The sequence below is a fragment of the Sinocyclocheilus grahami genome, unplaced genomic scaffold (genome assembly GCF_001515645.1).
Source record: "Sinocyclocheilus grahami isolate Dianchi unplaced genomic scaffold, SAMN03320097.WGS_v1.1 scaffold234.1, whole genome shotgun sequence".
Lineage (NCBI taxonomy): Eukaryota > Metazoa > Chordata > Actinopteri > Cypriniformes > Cyprinidae > Sinocyclocheilus > Sinocyclocheilus grahami.
The window spans coordinates 950,691-970,912 of NW_015505413.1; the positions used below are offsets into that span (position 1 = coordinate 950,691).

The window sequence follows — 20,222 nt, forward strand, 5'->3', positions numbered from 1 at the left end:
CTCCAAACAATAGGTGTGTTCGACTTAAAGCTGCAGGTGTATAATGCTTTAAGTAGAATACACCTAATGCCATCTGCTGGACTAAGCGCTCATTGTTACATGTACATGATTTTATTTTTACCACCTGCGAACTCACGAAGACTTCATAAAATGCATTTTACCTCCTCGTTGCTCTACATTTGCCCTCTGCTCATTTTGTTTTAGATACACCGTTCATTACGTGTCGTCAAATCATGTCGCATATAGGGCTGCAGCTTGGGCGCAGCTTGTCAGTGAACAACGGCTCTGTGTAGTAAATGCTGCTTCATGTGAAAGCACGCACATGATGGAGATTTACTGCTGATTACAGAAGCGGCTTTACTGACAAGATGCGCATTAAATATTGCATGCGATTTATCGTGCAGCCCTAGTCGCATAGTGTCGCATCTTGTCATCACATCCTGTTTTTGGTTCGTTTGGAAGCATTTGGTCCATGTTGCGTTCATATTTCATTCGAACCGCACCAGAGTTCGTTTGGAACCTTGGTGCAAACCAAACAAGCGGACAGAGACCACTAAAAAGATGGGTCTCGGTCTGCTTGTTTGGTTTGCACCAGGGTTCGGATGGCAGCGTTCACACTTACTCAAACGAACCGCACTAACAGCGCAATCACACCAGAGTTAGTTTTAATCGAACCAAACATGACAAGTGTGAACACACCCTAACATGAATGACAGACAGCAGGAATATTAGACTGATTAATACTGCTGTCACTTTAAGAGCTTCCCGGATCCAATGTACTGTTACACATGTGTTTTCTTTCTCAGCTGTTTGCTTTCACTTAAAGGGGTCATATGATGCTGCTAAAAAGAACATTATTTTGTGTATTTGGTATAATGAAATGTGTTTATGCGGTTTAAGGTTCAAAAAACACATTATTTCCCACATACTGTACATTATTGTTTCTCCTCTATGCCCCGCCTTTCTGAAACGCGTCGATTTTTACAAAGCTCATCGGTCTGAAAAAGCAAGGTGTGCTGTGATTGGCCAGCTATTCAGTGCGTTGTGATTGGCCGAATACCTCAAGCGTGTGATGAAAATGTTACTCCCCTTAACATACTGTGATGATGCCCTGTCAGGCCGGAGCAATGATTCAAAAACATGAAAACCCATTTTAAACGAGGCATTCGCGCCGCGTAAACATAAAACCATGTCTGCATTTGTGATCTGAGAAATGACAAACAACAAGCCCTACTCTACACTGCCCAAAAAACTCGCTTTACATATATAAAATATAAAAACTCTTTAAATATAAAAAAAACATACTTACAGTCTTTGAGTCAGAACAGTCGGCATTGTAGTCTACTCTCACAGGATCAGGAAACAGTCCTCCATAAAATGTGCTGCACACATCTGGATATTTGGGTTGAAGTGTTCTGGAACAGTGTTGTAAATACAACTTAACCACTGATTTCTAGTCGTGTCCATTTTTGGAAGACCAAACAAAGTAGTTTCACTTTCACAACGAAACAGCGTCACACACGGCGGTCTAGAGTGAGCGGCGGCGGCCTACAGTGAGCGGAGGCCCGGGGGCTAGCGTGAGGAACGGCCGGAGGGTTAGAGTGAGCAGAGGCGGGGGGGCTTTAGAACGGAGCGGCCGGCGATTTCGATGAAGGAGCGTCCGGAAGGACATGTGACGACCCCGGGCTGGACTTCGTCCACGGTGAAAGCGATCCGGCGATCCACAGCACAAAGTTGTAGTATTTCCTCAGCAACCAGCACGGATCAGCTCCAGGCATGACGAAGCAGATATCGTCCTCTTTTGGAAGACCAAACAAAGTAGTTTCGCTTTCACTACGAAGCACACAGCGCCTTCACGACATGGCGGCGGCAACAACAATACTACAGTGAGAATAAAAGTTACGCCTTCTTTCTTTGCGTGCACATTTGGGTGGCGTTATGCAAATCTTCCCACATAGTGAGGTAGATATGTGGGGGCGTGTTAGAACAAGCCGTTCTAGGTAGGCGTGGCTGACTCTTAACTTTTATAAAGAATATCTCTTTGGATTTGAGACTTTAGTCTTTGCAACTTTACAGATCTTCTTTATGCACCAAGAGCTTATAACACTCCAAAGAGAAAGGAAAAATTTAAATCGCATCATATGTCCCCTTTAAGACTTACTGTGTTTAAGAGGATACTTGCAAAGACGGGATTTTGACACAAAGAAGTGTATATTTAACAGTTCAAGGCCTATAAAGCAGCAAAAATAACTCTGTTCAATACTCCCGCACTCTATGAGTGCCGTCTTCACGTGCACATGTTTTTCTGATAGCGCTCAGAAACAGTCTTTCAGACAGTGCGCACATACAGCGAAATTAGTTCTCTTTTAAACCGCAATGCCTAAAAACACATGCACACAGTAAGTTTTCGTGATCAAGTAGCACAGCAACGTCACATGAGCGTGTAACTGTGATAGAGGAGCTAAAGTCTCTAAAATCTCTATCGGTTGACAAATTTGTAAGGTTAATCATGTCTATTGGTATATCGCATTCCTCTAATTGCATATTTTGGTTGTTACAACGCTAGGAGCATTGATATAAAAAATCTTGCTAATTATTGTAATGTTATGATTGATAACTAATAAGCTTTGACTAAATAAAAAAATAAAACACTAAAAAGTAAAATCAATCTACAAGAGAGTTTAGGCATCATAATATACAATATGATAGTGGATATTCATTTTGAGTTTTGCTAAAGATTAAATAGTGTTCGAAAATGTTGGCATCTAATTTAACTAGCTTCTACCAAGTATCCAATGAATTTACATTTAAGTTTAATTAGCTGCACAACCTACATCAAAATATTTGTTCTGTTATTATCCCATGAATCTATTCTATAAATTTGCAATCTGGTTTGAATTTAGCATTGGTTTGTTCGTTTACATGGTTCTCGACCCATCAGAATTAAACCAGATTAAAACACTTTTTCTTTTTTATTTACCTCAAGTTCATAGTGTAAGATGCTTCCACCGAACTAAGCTTTATTTCTTTATCACACAGATAAAGAAATACTTTGAGCTGGAACCTCTGGCACGAGGCAAGAGCTGGATTCTGGAGGGCAGCACGGTGGACAGCATGGACGCGGTGAAGGAGAGCTTCGGTCAGCTCATTCATCTGCTCGAGGAGAAGGACCACGAGACAGGCAGGATATGACCCGGGGACGACATCCCAGCATCCCTCAGACACTACCGAACGCCAACTCACCACAGGCCAGCACATCCCGGTTCAGCCTGGCCGTCGTGTAAACTACATTGTTACTTTAACTCTGTTACTGTGGTGAAACAAATTGAGCCATGGGAAAAAATGGACTATGATAAATCCTCACGTAAGGATACATATCTGCAGAAAAAGAAGGTATCTCAGCCCTTAAGTTTGATACCTTCTCTCAAACCACACGTATTAACCCAGAACAAGCGTTCGACACACGATTACCATTCTCAGTTAAATGGTTGTATCTGTCCTTTTTAATGCAGACCTAGTTGCACATTGCTACTAAATAGATGATGTAATCATATTCTTGGTCATGTTGGGCAACTGGAAGCCATGTAGTCCCTAGTTTGTTTTCTTAGCACAGTGTGCGAGTGATTGCGTGAATGCATGTTTGCAAGAGAGATATGCCAGTTTGTACTTAAAAGCCTTAAAGTGAGTCCTAATGTATTTTTAAAACAAACGTTTCATTGTGTTCTCAGAAACGACAGTCTTTAGATGTAACTCAAATAGGCCGTCTTAAATATTTGTGGCTGTGAAGTGAAAAGAAGAGTGATTCCTCAGTCGTGAATTAATAAATATTCTATAATATCTCTAAACTGCATGGAGCCACACTTGATGTACCATTGGAGCTTTAGAGTGACTATAAATGCACATTTTTCATTTGGGATCATTGAGGACACTGATGTTTTCATAACTTGGTCTAGTATTGTTTGACAGCTGATCATATCCAGGATTTTGCTTGTCTGTCTCTTTATCCTGGATGGTAATGGTTGACAAAGCCCTACTGAAACATATAACACCGGTTTGACTTTGTCTTTTCACCAAAGACACTCCACACCACACCACAATCAGCCCCTTTAGGTGAACCGTGACACAGCCTTTGATTTTGTATGCATGATGTATTTACCATGTGCTTGTTTGGATATCGCGCTATTGGAATTTTTTTGTATTTCTGTTGGCCCTGAATGTAACATGCTCTCTCTGCATCATCACACCTCCTCTAGTTTCAATGTGGTCCCATTTAGATGAGTTTCTGGAGGAGGAAGGAATGCAAGAGCCCAGTCCGGTGTTAACCAAATCATTCATGTGCCACATCAGGCACACTTCCAAAAGCAAGCAAACACCTTGAATGCATAATCATCATCAAACTCGGGCAACATCTTGGGTTTTATTTATATCTACTACAATTTTATACCCTCCGAACCAATTCAGCTGCCTTTTTGTAATTCAAATATTTGTACATTTGTGACAGATTAGTCTCTGGAAAGACATGTGCTTGTCTTTGTACAGGAAGATAAAACGTCTAGGTGGACTTTTAGCCATTTACCAAGGTGGCATCAAGTCAGGTGGCACATGTTTGACAGTGTTTATGCATAATTTCCACTGAGAAACATGGAAAATAAAGGTAGAAGAAGGACAAATATGTTGTCTTTGGTCATTTACTTATAGGATGATATCATGTTTCACATTTTTGGCTGATGAATAATGGATGAGAACAAATGATCTAGACCTTGACACAGAGTTGTGAAGGTCTTCAAGGGTCCTCTCTATGATATCGCTTTCTGTCCTTTTTTTCTGCTAATAATTTTTTATGTATTAACAAAATATTTTTTTGGAACTTTGGAATTTTTTTCTAGGAAGTATGAGTAAAAGATTATGGAAAACTAGTTAAAGGAATAGTTCAACCAAAAATGTAAATTAGCAGAAAATTACTCTATATAAATGAGTTTGTTTCTTCTTCACTTGCTCACCAATGGATCCTCTGCAGTGAATGGGTGCCGTCAGAATGAGAGTCCAAACAGCTGATAAAAACATCACAATAATCCACAAGTAATCCACACCACTCCAGTCCATCAGTTAACATCTTGTGAAGTGAAAAGATGTGTGGATTACTTGTGGATTATTATGATGTTTTTATCAGCTGTTTGGACTCTCATTCTGACGGCACTCATTCACTGCAGAGGATCCACTTGTGAACAAGTGATGCAATGATACATTTCTCCAAATCTGATGAATACACAAACTCATCTACATCTTGGATGGCCTGCGGGTGAGACAATTTTAAGCAAACTTTCCTTTTGTGTGAACTATTCAAGTTTTGCTTTCAAGAAATTCATTCTTTAGTTTCACTTTTTTCTTCATGATATCAAGATGCTATACCTTTATTTCTGACTTCATGTCCCCAAATTTACAAAAATGAAGTTTAATTCAGAATTCAGATCCATTCATTCCACTGACCCATTTACCAATTATCATAATTGGCTTCTTTGATATTTCCCTTTGTTTCGCTCATCTGGATGGCTTTGAGCTTGCTACTGACTAAAGGGCAAGGAACGCCAGCATCTCTGTGGGTCATCAGCACAAGAGTGATTAGTCATAGTGTTTCCCTGTCTATGGATTAGTCATCTACAGTCATTTCCAGCTGTCCTCATAACCCACAAAACTGTGGGATGGAGGCAGTTTCTTTTCATTGGCTTGTAGGGATTCCCATAAATCAGACTCTGAAGTTAATATATCCATGTATCCAATAAACATAATGTATCCATGTCCATACAGGAGCTTAACAAAACCAGATCCTGCTAAAATGTCAAATGACACATTTATAGATGCTGGGGATTTAACAAAACAAAACAGAGGGGGGACAAAAACATTCAGGCAACCTGGACCACAATCATTAGACCACATTGTTATTCTATGACTTGAAAGAAACTTTCTTCGAGTTTCAGTTGACAGCAGACATCGGGAAATATAATTAGGTGCCTAAAGTTTAACCTCTCTCTCATTTCTCCTTGACCAGAGGACAACTCAAGAAGCAGCACAGACACTGATGATCAGTTAATAATTTCTAAATTACAACATTGAAATTGTCCGTGACTTTGCTTTCTGGGGGCAGACAGAAAATTGTTCCTCTGATTTTCAGATCTGACTGACAAAACCTGCATGGACCACAGCATGAAATGCAAATGAAGCTGCTGAAAGAAATACCATCTTTTGGTAATGGGTATTGTGTCTGGCGAAGAGACATTATCTAAAATAACCTGAGACCATTTGAAATGACTCACTCACGCTATACCAGATGCATATTAGTATGCAGACAGATGAACACTTGGGATTAATCTTTCAACTTTAACCATGTCTGAAGAACTTCACAAAGCTGTCTGCAAGACAGACTTTCAATATTTTCTTCTTTTTCCCCAGTGTCAGTCTGACAGCCTCGCGCTAATCTTCTTAAAATGGCTCTGCTCTCTATCACACCTGTGCAAGTTTCAGAAAGTTTCTTAAATTTAAGTATTATTAGTTTCTTTGGCAGCTCTTAAAGGAATAGTTCGCCCAAAATTGCTGTCTTTCCTTTGTGGAAAAACAAAAGATATTCTGAGATATAACTGTTTTTGTCCATAAAATGAAAGTTTTTTTTAAAGTCATTGACATGAGGGTAAAGAAAAATGACAGAAAGTTCATTTTTGGTTGAACTGTCCCTTTAAGACAAGGTGAATAAGGTAAAACCATTTAACTGACAGATATATATATATATATATATAACATTGCATATTTAAACATAAGTTTCAGAAAACTTGTAATACAATGTCATTATTTACCCTAGTAACCTGTGATGCCCTGCCTCAAAAATAACATGAATAAAGTAGATCTTTATGTATTAATCATCTGTGATAATCATGTTCCACACCAGAAAGGGTGGAATTTTTGCTCTGTGGATTTGAATACTAATAAACACAAAAGCTATATGAGGCTATGGTGTGGTTGATTAAAACTCAGTAGCTACCATAAAGTTTTAGCCTTTAAATATTTAATCTGTATGCTTTTAATAGTTTCAAAGCCTGTTGTATATTCCCTACTGCTTTCTGAAGATGAAAATAGTAACTTTACTTGTATAGCACAAAGTGCTCCACAGGAAAAACTAATCAAGAATACATCCAAGAGTTGTTCATATACAAAAAAAGATTAAATCTGCTGGAAATGCCCCATGCAGTGCACAAAATGTGGTCTACGAAGAAATGGAACGACTTGAGCACAGGCCAAACAACACTGAAACAGTAAGCCAGACTCCATCACAAAAACATCAATACCTGACTTCAGTGATGTTTGTATCTGAACAAGAGCAAATTCCTGCATCCATGTTCCAGCATCCATTAGAAACCTTTCCCAGAAATCTGCAAAGCAGCAAAGGGAGACCAAAGTCCATATTTAAGCAAATGATTTTGAATCGAAAGGAATAGTTCACCCAAACATTTAAAATTTTATGAAAATATACTCACCCTCAGGCCATCGAAGATGTAGTTAAGTTTGTTTCTTCATGGGATCAGATTTGGAGAAATGTAGCATTACATCACTTGCTCAGCAATTTTTTTTCCTCTGCAGTGAATGGGTGCCGTCAGAATGAGAGTCCAAACAGCTGATAAAAACATCACAATAATCCACAAGTCATCCACACCACTCCAGTCCATCAATTAACATCTTGTGAAGCGAAAAGCTGAAAAGCAAAGCAAAGAAATGAAACAAGAAAAGGCATGATTTATATAGTTTTCTTCTCAAATATATCTTCCAGTTTGTGTACAAGTGATCTTTTTCCAAGGAAGGACCCCGGTTGAAATCCAGTCAGAAAATGTGCAAAAGTGGTACAATATAACCCTAAAAGGTGTGTATTAGTACCTTAAAGTAGTAATATGTATCCTTTTTGTGAAGCTGTGAACCTTTTTATGTAATTAAGGTACAAAAATGAGAAATTATATGAGGGTACTGCCTCATATAAGCCTGTTTTATATGTACCATTTGGGGCCTGTTTTGCCCCAAATGGTACAATTTTTTTTTCTAAGAGTGTACTGTATATTTGATGATATATATATATATATATATATATATATATATATTTTTTTTTTTTGTATTAAACGTTTTCTAAAATGTTATGTTTTATATATGCAAATGAGAAACTATATCATTAAATAAGCACTGGTTTGTATATAATTCCAGAACAGAAATCTAAACATTGGATAAAGCCATGTTCATAATCCATTTTCTTGATATAAGTAGTCAAAGATATTTCCAGAGGAGATTTTGCGAGATAGACTCAAAAAAAGTCAGAATTGTGAAATAAAAAGTTGCAATTTCCTTTTATAGTCTTTATTCTGTGGAGAAAACAAAAACCAGAATTGCGAGATGTATTTCTCTATGAAATGAGAGGAAAACAGTGAGAATTGCAAGATATAAATTCAGAAAAAAAAATCTGAATTGCATGAAAAAAAAAATTTTATTTGTGAAAAAAATAAAAAACTGCATTTTGAGATGCAAACTCAGAATTCTGAGAAGAAAATCTGAATTTTTTGTTTATATCAAACAAAACTTTTATGAGAATTGTGAGAATAAAAATCTGAATTGTGTAAGATAAAAAGTCACAATTGCCTTATTTTTTATATATATTTATTTTTTTATCCAGAAATGGGCTTCCATGGAAAACAGTGCCAGCAGCTATAAAGAAAACAAAATCATGTTTTTCGGGAATGAAATGTTATCAAATCTGGCAAATGACATGAACCCAACCCCCTCTGTGAAAATCTTCAGAATATAGATAGGAATAAAACGGTAAAGTTCGGTATGTGTAAGTGCAACTGAAGTGGAGATTTCTTGCTCAAAAAAACGTATTTTGAGAAAACAGCTTTTAAAGATTACGTAATTGAAACAAAGTAACTGAAGGCTATTGATGCAAATGAAATAAACACTTAGAAGTGCATTTGGGATGTTTTCTTTCTACTGTTCTGACACAGCATGTTATGAAAAGCCAAACAGCCCAAAAAAACTCAAAATTGTGCAGGAAAAAACAATGAAACTCAAGAATCCCAGAATTGCCAATGAAAACGAACTTAACTAGGCCATACTCACTGAAAGCAAAAGCACATGCGTCTGAAAAGCAATGACCCTTTTGCATTGCTTTTTTCCTTCATGCTCATGAGAAATGTGCAATTCCTATCGCCGCCATACCTCCACAAACATGTTCCCATGACTGATTATAATGAGTTAGGGCTGCAGCTTGCGTTGCCTCCATTAGTGGATCCCATTTTGCATTGTGTTGCAACACAAGGGTCAAATGTAAAGACAAAATGTACATTCTCGGCTTTACAACACTGGGACATCAAAACAGGCCCGTCTGGGGTAACGAGGCATGCATGCTCGTTTGGGACACTTTCTCCATCAGCGAGTGAGAAAACCTCTTCTTAGTAATGTTAGGACTAACAAAGATAGTCTCTAATAGCGGCTCTCTGTGATCTGGTTTCAAAGCCTCAAGCCAGGGTTTAATTGCTGATTGTTTTTAATGGCAGATTCAGATCCATCTCTGATTCGACTACGATTCTGTCGGCGCATTGAAGTTGAGGAAGCGTACGCCTCTTTTGATGGCTCTGTGCATTCCATTTCCTTGTTAAAATTCAACCCAAATTTATACGACCGCTAATAGAGAACATTTCTGAAATGGCAAAAACAGTCAACGGCACATTAATAAGCATGGATTTTCCATACAGGGCCATCAGTCACTCGCTCTACAGCAATCCCTGGTTTTAATAACGCTCTATAAACACTAAAGACAACAGACTGAGTGTATAAACCAAGATAAAGGTCTGTATATTGCATGCATGAGCTGCAACAGAAACACTCTGGTTTGCCTTCATCAAAAGGGGACAGAGACATGCAGAAGAGACTGTTTTGACTTCTGTCCAGAGCGGCAGAGCTGTTCGATTACACCCCCGAGTACATTTCTCATTCTATTTCCAGGCATCTGTCGCACATAGAGTGTGCTAAACCTCAGCTGACCAGTGGCTGTCTCGCAGACATCGACTGACTCACACGTTTGTATTGAACTTCTATGAGAGACCCAGCGGGGATCCGGCGGACTGGTTGCTAGAGAGACTCAATGAACTGTCAGGAAATTACCCACAGAGCTCAGTTCTCTCCAGACGGGTTCTCTTCAAACGTTTTGTTTGCGCCAACAGAACGCTTTATGCTTATTTGAGCACTGTCCTTTTGTACTGGTTTATACCTAGAGATAAAGGGTGTCCTCTCATGAACTTGGCAGAAAACTCTAGACCTTTCAAATCAATGGTGACTGTTTGTACTGCAACACAAAAATCATTTTCTTAATAAGTTAAAAACATTTTTTTTTAGCAATTATAGATCTTATGCCTCAGTGAAATAAGTGCACATCAGCCATCTTTAGAATTTTGTATTTGATCTTACGTTTTTGTGTATAGCTTTATAGCATCACTGTTTAAGCTGGTGAAGTGGATTTACTTATTGTAGAGTTAACAAAAGTTATCATGTGCATTTTAATGTTTGAAGCTGATGTCGTAACAAATGTCAGTAGACCGGAAGATTTTAAAACGAGCGGTTCATTCAGAAATTCGTACGACCTGGCACGCTGCGGAAACACGGGAAGACAGAAATCTGTAATGATAACTCATCAGCAGGCTACTCATCAGTTCGTGAGTAGGCTATATGATTCATTTAATGAATCACTCAAGAGTCGCTTAAAATTCAGCACCGTGATTCAGCGCCACCAAGATTCACTCGTTCCAAAACGAAATGCTTTAATTTTCGTGGAACACAAAAGTTAACATTTTTGAAGAACAGCTTGCCTTATAACAACAGTTCGTTGAGACCTTGCGTGTCACGCTCCAAAAATATTCTAGAACACTCTTAATAGCCTAGGGACGTTGTAATTAGATTTTTAGAGCTTGACAGCCTGTGATCACCGTTAACTGCTGTTCAAGAGTTTCATAACGCTTTGACACCACATTAAGATAAATAATAACTGAATTGAAATTTGTAGGTATCCAGTTCTCAGAACCTTGAGCAATTGCTAACATTCTGGCGCAGTTATTAAAGAAGTCATGAACAAACATTCTTCCGGAATAGACCTAATGTTACTAGAATGTCCGTTCAAAGTTATCCGGTCTTTAATAACGTTCTTAAAACGTTAGCACTAAAACATTAGGCTATTTATATAGGCTATCGTTTATGAAACGTTCTTCTTAAAGGGGTCATATGAAGTGATTGCAATTTTTCCTTTCTCTTTGGAGTGTTACAAGCTCTTGGTGCATAAAGAAGAGCTGTAAAGTTGCAAAGACTAAAGTCTAAGACTAAAGATATCCTTTATAAAAGTTAAGAGTCAGCCACACCTACCTAAAACGGCTCGTTCTAACACGCCCCCACATGTCTACGTCACGATGTGGGAAGATTTGCATAACGTCGCCCAAATGTTCACGCAAAGAAAGAAGGCCTAACTTTTAAATCTCGCTGTAGTTTTGTTGTTGCCGCTGCCGCCATGTTGTGAATGCGCTGTGTGATCGTCACATGTGGTTGCTGCAAGCCCTCCAGACGCTCCTTCGTCGAATCCACCGCCTCTGCTCACTCCAGCCCTCCGGCCGTTCCTCACTTTATCCCCTGGCCTCTGCTCACTCTAGGCCGCCGTGTGTGATGCTGTGTTTCGTTGTGAAAGCGAAACTACTTTGTTTGGTCTTCCAGAAATGGACACGACTAGAAATAAGTGGTTAAGTTGTATTTACAACACTGTTCCAGAACACTTCAACCCAAATATTCAGATGTGTGCAGCACATTTTATGGAGGGCTGTTTCCTGATCCTGTGAGAGTAGACTACAATGCCAGCTGTTCTGACTCACATACTGTAAGTACGTCTTTAATATTTAAAGAGTTTTTATATTTAATATATTTAAAGCAAGTTTTTTGGGCAGTGTAGAGTAGGGCTTATTGTTTGTCATTTCTCCGATCACAAATGCAGACATGGTTTTATGTTTACGCGGCGCGATCCAACGCAATGCGTAAAAAGACAGTATAAGTCATTATAATCCATAATTATGTCCCCACTGGATGCAACGAATGCCTCGTTTATAATGGGTTTTCATGTTTTTGAATCATCGCTCCGGCCTGACAGGGCATCATCACAATATGGTAAGGTAATACGTAACATTTCCGTCACATGCTTGAGGTATTCGGCCAATCATAACGCACTGGATAGCTGGCCAATCAGAGCACACCTCGCTTTTCAGACCGATGAGCTTTGTAAAAATCGACGCGTCTCAGAAAGGCGGGGCATAGAGGAGAAACAATAATGTACAGTATGTGGAAAATAATGCGTTCTATGAACCTTAAACCGCATAAACACATTTCATTACACCAAATACACAAAATAATGTTCTTTTTAGCAACATCATATGACCCCTTTAAACATTTTAGTTGGTCGTTCAACAAAGATGGTTTTTAAAGAGAAACATTCCCACAAAGCTGTCAAATAGAAAGTTCCCCTTGTTTCAATGTTCACATAACCAAAGGAAAAAAATTTAAAATTTTTACATGGATGTTTTAAAAAGTCAGAGATCATCCAGAAATAACATTTTCATAACTTAATGAGAACTTTAAAGCAAAACGTTCTTAAAACATATTTTGTTAACTATCTTCTTAAACATTTTTGCCTCTGAGGTAAATGAATCTTTTTTATGCAAGATTTTATTTTTGTCTGGACAACATAATAAAATTACTTTTTGAGTAGGAAGAGCTTTTGTCATATACTGTAATGTGCCAAAATATAGGCTAATTAAAATTAAAAGACTCGTCATAGCACTTGCATATTCTTGCTCTTTTGTTGGTTTTGATTGCTTCTATTGTCACTTTGGATGAAAGTGTCTGCTAAATGATTAAATGTAAAATGTAAAACCTGACCATAGGCAGGTCAGTGGATTTTAACTTCATCAGCATGACTATAGGAAAAAGTCTCCTCTCTCCTGTAACATCAGCTGTTTCTCAACATTGTTATAGTGGTGGCCTGCTATTTTTTCCAAAACAAGTTAGAGACAGTTACACAGTGTTCACTCTTGATTACGATCTTCAGATATGATTATGCTTCTCTGTTTCTGAGCAATCACAGATGCTGCCCAGCAGGTATCGGCGAGGCCCGGATGCCCATATTCTCTCATGACAACCACTGCTGATTCAGCTGCCCGGCGAGAGGAGACACAGATCATCCCTGACAGCACAAACACACCTCACCTTACTGAACACCGCCTCTCTCCATGCTTCAGTTTCAATGAAGCCAAAGTAAGTTTATCACTTGTTTGTTTGGTCTGTTTGTAAAGAGCTTAACTTAGAGTCTAGACAGAACTGTTGTCATAAAACCTGTTAATTTGACATTTTAAGGCATCTGTGCACAATATCAGATGAAGAAAAATGAGTTCCCACACTGTCTGAAAAACATCTCAGTGGGTTTGAATTAACGATAAGCATCTAATGAAGCCTTGCAAAGCAAAGAGGTGGTGTCGCTCTCCTTTCCAATTAGCCGTCTGTGCGACTTCCTGGCAAATTAGTTTCCTCGCTGCAGCTCAGACAGTTCCGGTGGCTTCTGCAGAACTTGGATTGGCTTATGTGTGTGTGTGTGTGTGTGTGTTCAAGGCAATCGGCTTGTGACTAGCATGGAATAACAAATTCCCACTTTAAGGATTCAAGGCCAGGACCAATTAAGTTTTGGAATAATACCTTTTCCAGATATTAGTTTTGCTGCTGTACATTTTTAAATCCAACCACAGTGAAGTAGGAGACATATTTGGTTCAATATTTACTTTTTATATTGCATCTTTACAAATGGCATCATTAACTTTATATACATTAAACATTTACATACAAATACAAAACTAGAAATTTATAGCTGGATCTCTAAAATAAAAAGGACAAACAATATATGGCAAGAAAACAATGCTAAAGTTGATATTGTTAATTTTATACAACATATGATAAACTGGATTCTGAGCACCCACATAAAAACAGAAAAATATTAGCAAAAAAGGGTATATTTTGATTTTAGAAAACACTAAAATCAACATGATTTCTGTAAAATAAAACCAATTTTTGGTGTCAGAGTGAAAACAAATCAGACATAGATATTACTGACAAAGCTGTTTTTGTCAGCTTTGATTGTAAACCAATCCAGATGTACAAAGTACATTTATTAGTGAACATTAGATTAATAAATAAAACACATGCATGTTTTGCTGCAGACTTCATTTGGGGAAATGACAAAAACTTTACTTTTTTTTCCTTCACAAAATGTAACACTTTTCAAAACACATTTATCTTATGAGTAACATTGCACGTTATAATAAATAATATTCTTTCAACGACGACAAAGGAAAAGACGAGAGAGATCATTTATTCAGACTATAAATGTATAAATAAAAAAAGGCAAAAAATGTATAAATAAACATCTACAACAATAAGCATCTTCCACGCGTCTGTGGAAAATAAATAAGAGTACACGTCTGTACAATATGAACACGACTCTGTGCTCAAATGGAGTTCTGCTGTTGACGGTGGTTTATCCAGTCAGTAACAGAGATACATGGCTATAATCCGTGTAATCGTCATCATCCTCCTCTTCATCCGTCTCTTCAGAGAGAGCTACAGAGGAATATAGCAGCTGTTGCATTAGTATAAAACACAACAGCATTCAGGCACAGAGTCTTACTGCATCTTTCTCCCAAAGCATCTCTAACTGATGCTTTGCAATTCACACAAGGTTGTGGGATCACAGCTCAGAGAGGAACGAGAGGGTGGGATTGAGTTTCTCTGTGGAATGGCGCCTAACTGCTATCTTTTATTAGCGGGAGAATTTCTTGTATTTGTCATTGTATAAAATAAAATAAAATCAAGCAAAGAGACACTACGTAATCCCTTCTTATAAACAAAAATATCGCTGTTTGGAAGATGATTCTTCAATACCACACACAGACTCGGCCGGGTGAAATATGGTTCTACTTTAGGGCATTAACAACTGATCATCTAAACATGTTCCTACTAAACATAAAATCACATTTTTCCCACATGAGATTTGTTATGTCCCACATTTTAACCATTATAAGAAGTGATATTTTCTAGAAACACGCGAAGAAAGTCCTTTCTTCTAGAGGAATAAGTGTCATTAAAAATACTTGTAAAACACAGAATATGGTTAGAATTTTTTTTTTCACATTACGCAAAGTGGACATAACAAACCAACAGTGAAAAAATTGAGTTTCCCTTTATTACACAGACGATAGACAAAGGTGTTAGAGATGTTAGCTGGGGTCGGAAACGAACGTCCGCAGACAATATTTGTCTCTTGGAATTGATTTTCTGGGCATATAAAACACAGCATACTGACCATTTCAAAAACTGCAATTAAAATATGTGTCAGAAATATATCTATATATTAAAATACACATTTAAAAAAAACTTTCTGCCCCCGTACAATTTATATTTCCAGGGCATTTTTTGTCACTTTCGCAATTGGTGGATTTCTGACCGTGCACCATAATGGCACCAGGTTCGCTTTTCTTTGTCCATCACAGAGCAGGTCAGCCTGCTATAGAGCAAAAACAACAAGACGATTCACAAACAGAGCACGCTAAGTGAGTTTATGTTCACTTTCCACATGATACCGTCAGTCACGTTTCTGTCTCTGATGTGCAGACAGTGAAACAAAATCAGATGAGCAGCATGTTCAAAACTGTCTCGCATCCCAAACGGAAATCCTTCCAGGCTTGACCTCAAAGATTTTGGCTTAACACCTCATCGATAGATGAGCAGGGGACAACTGCACTGTCCCGGACACTTCTAACATCTCATCGCCTCTGAGTTAAGTCTTTGCGAGAGGAAGCCAACACAAGGGCTAATACACACTTTCTCTCCGACAGTCCTCGTGTTCCTTGTGGGGGCAATGGGAGGGGCAAGAAAGAAGGGTGTTTTCGGCAGGGGGAGGGAATGCGGGACATGGGTGCGGCCAGGTTTAGCATCCACTACTTACAGTTGCAGGAGCCCGAGTGTTTGACTTCCAGGACGAGACCCAAAGAGCAGGCGGCCTGCCTCATGGCACACTCGCTCGGGTAAGTGGCGTTGTCGCTGGCGCAGACGCTGTCACCCGGACGACTCTCGGGACAGGTGTCCTCGCATACCACACAGCGTCCCCGTCCCGTCCGCTTGTCCCACAGACACTTTCGTCCCTCCCGGCATTTGATGTCTTCACAGGACCTGGCGTCTGAGGACGATGTGGAGTAGACGAAGAAAATGAGAACTGAAGTTTTCCCAAAGTATGATTTCACTTTACTGTACGTAAAACCACTTTTCAAGCCCCTTTCGGCTGTTAATTTTAGTCTTATTTAACTCCGTGTGGTTTGAGGAGGTATTAAATAACGCAGAAAAGCAGCAACAGTCAAAGCTACCCATGTGAAACATGAATATGTTATTGCAACAGAAAACAGAGTAATGAGAACCACATGTTTAAGAAAGGATTGTGCAAGCACAAGATTTTGTCTTAGTCTCACCTATGCATTTCCCCTCGTAGGCGACTCCAATGGACCATCCCATGATGCACGTTGCCCTTCGGATATGGCAGGCGCTGGCGTACCCAATCCCGTCATTCCCGCACAGGTACTGATCCGGTGAGGTCACCTCAGGGCAAAGCCGGTTGCAGGTCACACAGTAGGCGTTGTTGGTCTGGTCCAGTACACACGTCGAGCTTCCAGGACAGCGCACATCATAGCATGATTCTGTATGAAAATAATAATCCATAAATGCTGGCAGCTTCTGTTTAACAACCTTTTACACCTGGTTACGTGATACTGATGTGAAACTATAGCTTTATATTTTGTCAATGCATAAAAGTGTAAAATTCCATTCTCTCTATAAATATTTTGGTAGGCATAGTATTTTTATTAAAAAGACATGAAATAATGCATGTTCGTTCAATTACTAGCAAGTTATCATTCAGTTCCTTTTAAATGCATTTTATTTAAAGAACTGAGAATTGAGCCTTAGTTTTAGACTTAAAAAGTCAACGCGAAACAGCATTCGCAACCATTTTACTTCTCTAACGTGGTGTATTTCGGAGTGAAAAAGGATATTTAATGAAATTTTTGGTCGGAATTTAAATTTCCCATATCCATTGGGAATTGACTGAGTCATAAAAAGTGGGTGTTACATAACAGAATGTAATTGAAAATGCTAGTTTAAACAGTTCTTACATGATTCAATGAGATCGCATGGCCTGCATGATGTCACCGGAACAAAAAGTTGTTTCAGAGGCGGAGCAGATTAGTATTTTGTGAACATTTTAATTCTGTAATGTGACGTATTTTTTCATAAAACAGGATATTCAGCAAGAACAATTTAAGTCGGGACCTAAATTTTCTATATCTATTTGGAATTGAGTGGATTATGAAAAGTGTTACATAACCAAATGTAAACAAAAATCCAAGTTGGTTAAAAGCAATTCCTACATTATTCAGTAGATTGCATGGCCTACGTGAAACAAAAAGTTGTTTCAGAGATAGAGCAAGTTATTATTTTTTAAATATTTAAGATTACAAAGACATTTTCTTCTTTGCAAGAATGTACACAATAGTTTGTAAGTAATTAAGCATTTAAATTTAAATTTCATTTGGACTTTGAAGAAGGTTTAAGTGAGCGTACTTTTGCATTTTCCCTGGTACTGCGCAGTCAGGTCAGGGTGTCTCTTGCACTTGGCCCTAAGGAGGGCACATTCGTTCCGGTATGTTTTCCCATCGGAGCCACACACAGGCCCTTTAAAGGTGACATTGGAGCAGTCTGGGGCACATACGCAGCGAGGCTTATTCCGCTTGTTCATTTTGCACCTCTTTCCAGGACCACAGTCCACATTATCACAAGTCTCTGTGGAATCAATAAAGAAGGCTATGATTAATTGACATATCAGTTCTGGACTGACAAATGATCACAATGTTCATATACGTTCCTAGCATTTCCTGTCTGAAATCTTCATAGGCTAACAATTCAAAGCCTCTTCCAGATTATTTCCATTCATCCAAATGATGAAATCACTCTTATGTGGTACCTTTACAAGGTATGCAGTTCGGTGCACCACCATTGAAGATCAGCCACCGGAAAAGCGTGTTATTGGGTACATCCTCCTCGGTCCAAGCCGTGCCCAGACGGCCACTTCTACAACAGTCTTCCCAACTCATCCCAGACACGTAGAGAACCTGGCATCTCCCGTTCTTGCCCTGCTGAAGCCAGCAGTTGCCAGCTGGAAAGAGCCACTTTATTACGTGCCGAATAATATTCTGCTCATATATCACTCATACCAGGCATGTAACCGAATGTAGCTAACTGAAACCAATTAGTGCCAAGCAGAGCCACAACTACTTTGGACACTGAGGGGTACATGCTGGATTCTTAAATTCCTACTTTTGGCCCCTTCAATATCTTTAGTGCCAAGTTACATTATGAAATAACTACAGATTTTGCTTGATCCAGGTAAAAGATTTAAAAAAAAAAAAAACATTTGAAAATGATTTCAATGGTATTTTTTAAAAGGAACTCGGGTTTTCTCGAGTCTTTCTGCCATCTGAATCCACTCAAACTCTTAAGAAACTCTATATTGTGGTTGTGCAAGCGTTTTTTGTGCATTGCACGGCAACATGCTCAACCATTTAGACATAATGCCATTTTAAACATCATAAATAAATAAAAATACCACACTTCCTATTGCACAAAGTTTGACATAACGTCTGAAAATATAAATCATTTCAAGATCAAACAGGAAGTGCCTTTAAAATAAATATCTACTGTAATTTTTTTATAGGTGTCTCAAAAACAAGTTCATATAATTTCTCTTCGTTTTTACGCACGAGAGGCACCAGCGCGCAACCGGATCAAATCAATGCATGAATGGCTTTATCACTGCATAATATCCCTCATTCAGACTTCAGACTTCACGCGAAGGATAGATGTCACTTTACCTTGTACTTTCTGCTGTTCCATCAAGTGTGCGAACCATATGAGAAGCGCGATAACGCCCTGGCGGAGCTGCGGTAACTGTAGCATCCTCAGAAAAAGTGGAGACGCGCGTTGGAGACAGACGGACTACAGATGGACAGATGTTCTCCCGATGCTTCGCACTCACTGACTGTCATACACACGGAATCCGTCTCGCTTTTTAAATCTATATGGGGTCTCGAGTTGGATGTCTGTGGTGGGCGGTCTTCATACTTCATAGGGGGGTGGGGAGAGCATTGTAATAGTTTGCCCACCGAAATTTATCAGGTGACATTTGGAAGTCTAGAAACTTTCTCCCCTCAAGAGCATCATTATGATTTGGGGCTGAGTTTGGGGGGATTTCAAAGAGTTGGAAAACAGCAGAAAAGTGATTTGGGGTCTGTTTGTGTTTAATGGGGAAAGAAGGCTGATTGTTACAGCATAACAGTAATTTTATATAAATATTTTTTCTTACAACATATGCCAAACTTTGAACTTGTAGGATTGAAAATACAAATGTCTTTACATGTTAATAAATTGGAATGTGCCATGAGGCTAAAATGTAATATATCAAAATAACAGGGTTGAGTTTTATGCTTAATATTGCGCTGCTCTCGAAGTCTTGACACTACAAGGTATCTGTAATAAAGATTTTAATGTTGATATTTCTGCAAATATCCAGTTTACTTTTCAAACTCATGGTAACAGGGTTGACTATTTAAATTGTACGAGCCAAAAATCATAATACAATATAAGATGATAAAAAATACAAGTTCACAATAATGATTACTGTTATTATGATTAATTTTCAATAAAAAATTTACGTTATTATACATAAAAGGGGAATTATAAGGTAATTGGGCTGATGCCTAACCTGGAATTTGACTTTTTAATAAAAATGTGTGTGTGTGTATAGTGAGAGAGAGAGAGAGAGAGAGAAATTGTTCATAGAATTCTAAAATGTTGATTTGTTCTAGGCTATTTTTTTAATGTATATACTATTATTTTATTTATTTATTATTTTTAAATACACATCTCTTCTAGATTCAGTGTAAACACTATGCTTTGGCAATACATTGTAACAATTGTCATGCCAACAAAGCACATATTGAAATGAATTGGGAGAGAGAGGGAGA

At 38.4% G+C, this 20,222-nt stretch overlaps 2 protein-coding genes across 3 annotated transcripts in view; one reads left to right on the forward strand and one right to left on the reverse strand.

Moving 5' to 3' along the window:
- Positions 1-4,347, forward strand: part of LOC107597630 (ADP-ribosylation factor-like protein 15) — a 49,944-nt gene extending 45,597 nt beyond the window's left edge. Inside the window, exon 5 of the mRNA XM_016288782.1 lies at positions 3,040-4,347. Within this exon, the coding sequence (XP_016144268.1) occupies positions 3,040-3,192 (153 nt within the window). The 3' untranslated portion in view covers positions 3,193-4,347. The remainder of the gene's footprint in view (positions 1-3,039) is intronic.
- Positions 4,348-14,412: 10,065 nt separating this feature from the next.
- On the reverse strand, positions 14,413-19,232 carry LOC107597631 (follistatin-A-like). 2 transcript variants are annotated; one of them, XM_016288784.1, is made up of 6 exons: positions 19,071-19,232; positions 18,164-18,355; positions 17,764-17,982; positions 16,617-16,841; positions 16,100-16,330; positions 14,413-14,715 (listed from the first exon to the last, which is right to left on the reverse strand). In XM_016288784.1, exons 1-6 carry the CDS (start codon positions 19,153-19,155, stop codon positions 14,633-14,635), a joined length of 1,035 nt encoding a protein of 344 aa, XP_016144270.1. In that variant the 5' UTR covers positions 19,156-19,232; the 3' UTR covers positions 14,413-14,632. The 2 variants fall into 2 exon arrangements, with proteins under 2 accessions (XP_016144270.1, XP_016144271.1); XM_016288785.1 differs by lacking the exon at positions 14,413-14,715 and having other exon boundaries at positions 15,315-16,330.
- Positions 19,233-20,222: the final 990 nt, after the last annotated feature.